This window comes from Hipposideros armiger, unplaced genomic scaffold (assembly GCF_001890085.2).
Source record: "Hipposideros armiger isolate ML-2016 unplaced genomic scaffold, ASM189008v1 scaffold_113, whole genome shotgun sequence".
Taxonomy (NCBI): Eukaryota; Metazoa; Chordata; class Mammalia; order Chiroptera; family Hipposideridae; genus Hipposideros; species Hipposideros armiger.
Genome location: NW_017731463.1, coordinates 1,987,093 through 1,994,533, shown reverse-complemented (window position 1 = coordinate 1,994,533; position 7,441 = coordinate 1,987,093). Strand labels below are relative to the sequence as shown.

Genomic DNA, 7,441 nt, shown 5'->3' with positions numbered 1-7,441 from the left:
GTCACCACAGTCCCCATGACGGGCCACCTCCTGCCCGCTCAGAGCCGGTCACCACAGTCCCCATGGATCACCTCCTGCCCACTCACAGAGCCGGTCACCTCAGTCCCCAGCCATGCAGCGCCAAAGCACCTAGCTCATCAGTGCTTTGTTAGATAATTATTTCTGGAGAAACACGTTGTTTGAAACAACACATTTATACTACTCAGATGTATATTGTTGTGTCTTGGTGCTATGTATATTTTTCCCCCTGTGAAAATACCTGAGTTATTGGGCAATTTCAATTTAGGAACAAATCTCTTGTAGAAATTGAGGTATGTTTATCTGTATTACATAAGACAAGTAAGGGTTTCATTCTATATAAGAAGTGACAACTATTAAGATAATCACTGTTAAATATTTTTAAGATTAAAGAATGTTACTTAAGAGATGAGTAGCGTCAATAGCAAGTAAATAATAATGATTACCTTTTGCTTTAGAAAACCAGATTTCACTACTAACGCCTATATTGCCTTTTTTTTCCAGGATATGACAAGGCAGCAAAGATTGCTAAGACAGCACACAAGAACGGCTCAACCTTAAAGGCAACTGCTATTGAGCTTGGCTACCTCACAGCAGAGCAGTTCGATGAGTGGGTGAAGCCTAAGGACATGCTGGGTCCAAAGTGAATTTAAAATGTGTAAAGTAAAACTATTAAATTGTATAAAATCAAAAAGAAAATAGGCTCTTTTTTACAATAATTAACTTGTGTATTTTGTTTTTGTTTTTGTTTTTTGTAAGATTTTTATTGGGGGATTGGGGAGGGGAACAGTGTGTTTTTCCAGGACTCATCAGCTCCAAGTCAAGTTGTTGGTCCATCAATCTTAGTTATGGAGGGCGCAGCTCAGCTCCAAGTCCAGTCGCCGCTTTCAATCTAGTTGCAGGGGGGCATAGTCCTCCATCCCATAAACCGGCAACCTTGTTGCGCACTGAGCCATGCAGCTGCTGGACCGGCAACTTTGCTGTTAAGAGCTCGCGCTCTCACCAGCTCAGCTCGGGCGCAGCTCACTGGCCCAAGTGGGAATCGAATCGGTGACCCTGTTGCTCAGAGCTCGCGCTCTTCACCAACTGAGCCACTCGGCCGGCCCCGACTTGTGTATTTTGTAGTTGAGTCTCTGATTTGTGTGTGTGTGTGTGTTTATTACTTCATATATTTTATAAAAGAGCCATATCGATTTTTAAAAGTTTATTAGTTTCAGGTGTAGAAAACAACATAATGATTAGACATTTACACCCCTCACAAAGTGATAACCCCAACAAGTCTACCACCCACCTGACACCTCACATAGTTATTACAATACCATTGACTGCATTCCCCATGCTGTACTTTACATCATGGTTGACATTCAGTATTATTTTATATTAGTTTCAGGTGAACAGCTCAGTGGTTAGACATTTATAATCTATGAAGTGATTCCCTTGATAAGTCCAGTATCCGCCTGACACCCCATATAGTCTTTACAACATTATTAATTATATTCCCCATACTGTATTTCACATCCCCGTGGCTATTTTGTGTACCAATTTGTATTTTCTAACCCCTTCACCTCCTTACTTATAGCAACCATCAGGTTGTTCTCTGTATCTATTACCCTATTTCTGTTTTGTTTGCTCTTATATTCTGTTCTTTAGATTCCACATACAAGTGAGATCATAGGGTATTTGTCCTTCTCAGTCTGACTTACTTCACTTAGCATACTACCCTCTAGGTCCATCCATATTGTTGCAAATGGTAAGATTCCGTTTCTTTTTTTATGGCAGAGTAACACTCCGTTGTATAAATGTACCACAGTTTCTTTATCCAGTCGTCTATTCATGGGCATATCTTGGCTATTGTGAATAGCACTGCAGTAAACATAGGGGTGCATATATTTTTTTGAATTAGTGTTTTGGATTTTTTTGGATAATAACTCAAGAGTGGAATTGCTGGGTCATAAGGTAGTTCTATTTGAATTTTTTGAAGAACCCCCATACTGTTTCCATAGTAGCTGCGCCAATCTGCAGTCCCACCAACAGTGCACGAGGGTTCCCTTTTCTCCACATCCTCACCAGCACTTGTTGTTTGTTGATTTATTGATGATGGCCATTCTGACAGGTGTGAGGTGGTATCGCATTGTGGTATTTATTTGCATCTCTCATGATTAGTGAGGTTGAACATTTTTTCACATGTCTGTTGGCCATCTGTATGTCCTCTTTGGAGAAATGTCTTCCTGTCCTCTGCCCATTTTTTAATTGGATTGTTCATTTTTTTGGTGTTGAGTTGTATGAGTCCTTTATAAATTTTGGATATTAACCACTTATCAGGTGTATCATTGGCAAATATCTTCTCCTATTCAGTAGGGTGTCTTTTTGTTTTGTTGATGATTTCCTTTCTGTGAAAAAACCTTTTAGTTTGATGTAATCCCATTTGTTTATATTTTCTTTTGTTTCCCTTGCCCGAGGAGATAGATCAGTGAAAATATTACTAAGGGTGATGTCTGAGAGTTTACTTCCTATATTTTCTTCTAGGAGTTTTATGGTCTTGTGGGGTGGGGCCAGCCACCCAAGCACCTAGAGTGCCCCTGGCAATGCAGTTCTAAGCGGGTGGGGTGGTGGTCCAGGGAGCTAAGGGGTGTGCTCAGTGGTTTCTACAAAGTCAGTGCAGTCTCGGCCCCTGCACCGGTGCTGGGCCCATGACGATCCTGCAAAAAGACACCAAGAACACCATGTCCAGCCACTGCCTGTTTCAGGCCCACAAGCTCCCGAGAGCTGCCCAAGAGATGCACAGGCCTTGGGTTACTGCCCACCACCCGCTGCAAACAGGCTTTATCAGCCTGTGGGGTGGGGCCAGCAACCCAGCAGTCCAGAGTTTCCAAGGTGATGTAGCACCAGCTATGCTGGGAGCGGGGTCACAGGGCATCATCAAGGCAGTGCACACGCCGGATTCCACCAGACCAATGTGGTCCCAGATTTGGCCCTTTGGGGGAGGTCTTAACACACTGAAAAGATGGCGCCCTCTTTTAGGGAACATGTGTGTCACTTTCCACAATGGGACAACAACGGCTCCTGTCCCTCCAGCTCCTGCACCAACTCAGTCCTTCCCCACCTGTCCCTGGACCTCCCGAGCTGCCGCCTGTTCACCAGAGACCAGGTGAGTGCCCACAAGCGAGCGCGTCCGTAGGCCGGCTCTACAAGAGGGTGTCCGGGTTGCCAGCTGCCCTCCACCCCACCGGGAAGAGCAGACAGTCCTCGCTGATTTTCACTGCCAGATGCTGTGGGAGCTCCTCTTCCTGACGCAGGACCCCCGGGCTGGGGAGCCTGGCGTGGGGCTGGGATTCCTTCCTGTTCAAAGGGAACCTCCAACACCGAGGGGTCCATCCTGGCGTTCAGCCACTATCTGTGGATTTGGAGTTACTAGCTCGTTTCACATCTCCGCCCCTCCTACCGGTCTCTCTATGTCCTCTTCTTTATATCCTTAGTTACAGAGGCTCTGTGCAGCTAGTTTTCAGACGATTCTTGAGATTGATTGTTTTATAATTTATTTGTAATTTTTGTGTGATCCTGGGATGCAGTAGACACAGTGGTAACTTAATCTGCCATCTTGGACTTCTCTCCAGCCATGTTGATTTTTAAAGAGTTCTAATTTTTTTGGTTAGTGGTGTTTTAAAACAATTCTCCTAGTAGTGAAAAAGTAGTTATCATCTCACCCTCAGACATCTTTTCTTTTCCTGCCATTTGGGAGCATAAGCTAACCAAGCATTTGCCCTTCTGGGTGGAGATGTGTGTGAGTGTGTGTGTGTGTGTGTGTGGGCATGTGTGGGCATGTGTGGGCATGTGCATATATATGATAGATTTTAAAAATTAGGAAATATGCGCCAATTGCAAACACACACACACACACACTCCTGACCTTATTTAAATTGCCTTAGAAAGACTGGAAAAGCTGTGGGTCAAGAATTATAGGACATGGTTTAGCAAGGACAAGGGGAGCAGGCTCTAGCGTGGAAAGAGAGGGAAGGAAATCATGAAAGTGAGTCTTGCTCACCATTTCTGCTCCAGTGCCAGGATGTTTCAGCGGGAATGTAATTAAAACAACCTCGGGATTTTGAATTAGTTCTAGGGAGATCCAAGCTAAGCTGATCTAAAGGCCTTATTTAAAATAGATCTAACCTCAATTACATAGGGAGTTGGAACATAACAGCCATACCTCGGAGATATGGCGGGTTCAGTTCCAGACCACCGAATATCACAATAAAGCAAGTTGTGATCATTCTGCTGGTGGAGGGTTCTGCCTTCAGTTTGTGAAATATGCAACACGTGAAGCTCAATAAAGTGAAGCCCAATGAAACGAGGTATGCCTGTATTGGTTTGTCCTTTTTCCCCTTCCACATATGTAATAACAGGATCATGAAGAGAGTGATTCCCACTAGATTCCATCTCATCTGTCAGTAGGGCTCTAGCAAGTATGTTTTTAAAAATTGGGATAGTTATCCATGATTTTTATTTTTGGAAAATTAGTCACATTAACACCAAATCCCCCCTGGTATTGAGAAGGTAGCATATATAGCATTTAAAAGCATAATTAAAAGTTCTCGTATAATGTTATATCTCAATTTAAAAAGTTCTTACAACTAATCTCTTAAGCCTGAGTGAGCACTCTTATTTTTACTGTTAAAAAGGGTTTTAGTCCTTTTTTATGGAACTGTAGAGCCTATAGGATCTATTTTTTAGCGCACGCAATATTGTTTTTGCTAGAGTTTTCCACATAGTGATGATGTGATGTTTGTGCAATTTGCTTTAAAACAAAGCATGCTTTCCCTTAGTCTATTTTTTTTTTTAAGATTTTATTGGGGAATTTGGGGAGGGAACAGCGCTGGGGAATTGGGGAAGGGGAACAAACAAGTTGCTGTCCTTTTGTTCTTCAGTCTAGTTGTGGAGGACGTCGCTTCACTGGCCCATGTTGGTATTGTGATCATTGCACTCTTCCCAGCAGAGGCAGATTAGTCGCCAGCCATTGGATGGCTGCTCACTGCGGCTCACGGCAGCTCACACCAGCTGCCGGCTGCTCATGCTGGCTGCCAGCCACTCACGGTAGCTTACGGCAGCCCACTGCAGCTGGGGCTGCAGCCTATGTTGTCATCCGCATCTCACGGCAGCCCAGCTCCAGGTCGAGCTGTTGTTCACCATCTTAGCTGTAGAGTGCGCAGCGTCATTGGCCCTCATGTGGGATCTGAACCGGTGGCCCTGCTGCTCAGAGCTCGAGCTCCCAAGCCAACTCTTAACCAACACGCCACTCAACCGGCCCCTATTTTTTTAAAAAAATTTTTATTGGAAAAAAATTATAAAACAATCAATGAAATGGCTTATCAGTGCCTGAACTCAACAACCAACTGGCAACCATTCTGTAGTGTAGCTGTGGAACTTAATGATGTCGGCTGGTTGCAATTTGAAGGCTCAACTAGAGACAACTATTTATTTAAGCGGGAGAACAGGAGACCAAGTTTCTATCCTTGGCCTGTACCGCTGTCTACTATATCCTAGCATATATAAGCCATCGTTGAATCTGTTGAGCTGACAATCAGCTCTGTGTGATGTTAGTAAAGTGTGCTTTAGGGTGCAACCCTAAGTGAGGGTTTTGGAATTCCCTGTTGGAGGGTTGACTGAAAGTAAATTTCAGTCTTTGTATGCTGAGGACAGATTTGTTTCCCAGGGGACATTGGGCCATGCCTAGAGACATGCTTGGTTATGATAACTGGGGAAGGGGTGCTACTGGCATCTAGTGGAGACCAGAAATGCAGCTAAGCATCTTATAATGCACAGGACAGCCTCCAACAACAAAGAATTTTCCAGCCCAAATATGAATAGTGCCAAGATTGAGAAACAAACTCAGAAAGTCTTCTCTCTGGGAATGCTCACCATTTAGTTAGGCTTTACTATCAATACTTGCTTGAGTATGTGTGTGCCCTGGAGTTGCATGGCTTTATTAATGGACACCATGTGGTGTCTTAGCTATGCACATGAACAGGAAAGTGTTAATGAAATGTTAACTGATCACGACGCTCATGACGCTCATGACCTATTCCCAGCAATGTGTCCAAAGGTTTGTGACTGATAAACATGGTGAGGGTCAAGGACTTGCAAATATGTCAGGTAAACATGTTTAGGATGGGGACAGAAACAATCTGTTCATCCTGGTGAGCAAACATGAAGAATGAAAAGGGGCCTTCTTGAACAAACAGATTTCAGAGAAGGAACGTCATGGAACTTATGAAGCGGTTAGTCTGGAACGACCCCCAACTCAACACACAGAAGCAGCAGAGAAGTTCATAGAGAGCCATGGGCCACATTTAATCATTAAACTGTTTGGTTGATGGAAAAAAAATATTCACACAAATTTATGGGACCATTTCACACTCAACATTTTAAAGATCATGCTCTTGAATATGGCTATGTTATACCTCTCTTCAACTGTCTGTTTGTTCTATAGCTATAGCAGCAAGAAATGTTGGACAAATTTAATATTTTCTAAAAAAGGTATGATAAAATAAGATTAAAACTGGTAAACTAAAATGAATTAGTTGGGGTTTTTTTAAACAAATTAATTAGATTGACCACTTATTTTTTTATTTGAGTCATCCTGTCACCTGTTGGCAGCTCAGCGGCAACTAAGCTCAGGCCAGGAGTCAAACTGCTGTTGCTCAGAGCTCGCATCTTGTGCGAGCTCTTAACCAACTGAGCCACTCGGTCGGCCCCTAGATTGACCATTTAGCAACTGGCTTTTGAGCAACTGACCTAGAGCTGCTTCAATGTGTGTTCTGAGTGAGGAAAAGGAAGCTGCTCATTATTGTCTGCCATTTGTGATGTCAAGAAGCAGAGCACTGAGATCTCAGAGCACCAGGTGAAGCCAGGAAGATGAGGCCATTGTGTCTCTACCTTCTGATCATCCTGGAAACAGCTGCTGATACTTTGCTCTTCAGGGCTTTTCTCCAAAGACTAACCAAGGGTACCTTGCCAAAGGCCAGGAAGCTACGATGAGTAACCAAAAGAGCTCTTTCTATCCCATCTGCCGTCTTAGCACTCAGACATACCCAATCATAAGCCTACAGAACCTGAGAATGAGAAGCCCTCTCTCCCTAGACTTAAGGGATAGGAGAGAATGAAATATGTTTCCTGTATCAAATATTGCACTCTCACACATGAGCTGCGTCTTTAAGAACCTGTGGTCAAGTGTGCTTATTTTTGCTTCAGTCAGATGAGAAAGGAATCTGGAGTTCTTGAAAGCTACGTGTTTTCATCAGTAACTCAGGGCTATTCATCATATCAAGACATTTAGGCAGAGGTGAGATTTGAAGCTGTAAAAGAGAATGGCCAAGGAAGAGGCAGAAGGAATATGAGAAAGAACCACTGAAGGAGACAGACGTGGTCA

The 7,441-nt window shown here is 43.5% G+C and overlaps 1 protein-coding gene and 1 long non-coding RNA gene across 2 annotated transcripts in view; one reads left to right on the top strand and one right to left on the bottom strand.

Annotated features, from left to right (window-relative positions):
* The window catches only part of LOC109385366 (uncharacterized), a 1,261-nt gene extending 746 nt beyond the window's left edge, over positions 1-515 (bottom strand). The window contains exon 1 of the long non-coding RNA XR_002124599.1: positions 72-515. This is a non-coding gene — a long non-coding RNA (uncharacterized LOC109385366). The remainder of the gene's footprint in view (positions 1-71) is intronic.
* FH (fumarate hydratase) overlaps positions 1-717 on the top strand; it is a 30,811-nt gene extending 30,094 nt beyond the window's left edge. The window contains exon 10 of the mRNA XM_019647598.1: positions 523-717. Within this exon, the coding sequence (XP_019503143.1) occupies positions 523-665 (143 nt within the window). The 3' untranslated portion in view covers positions 666-717. The remainder of the gene's footprint in view (positions 1-522) is intronic.
* The last annotated feature ends 6,724 nt before the right edge of the window (positions 718-7,441 follow it).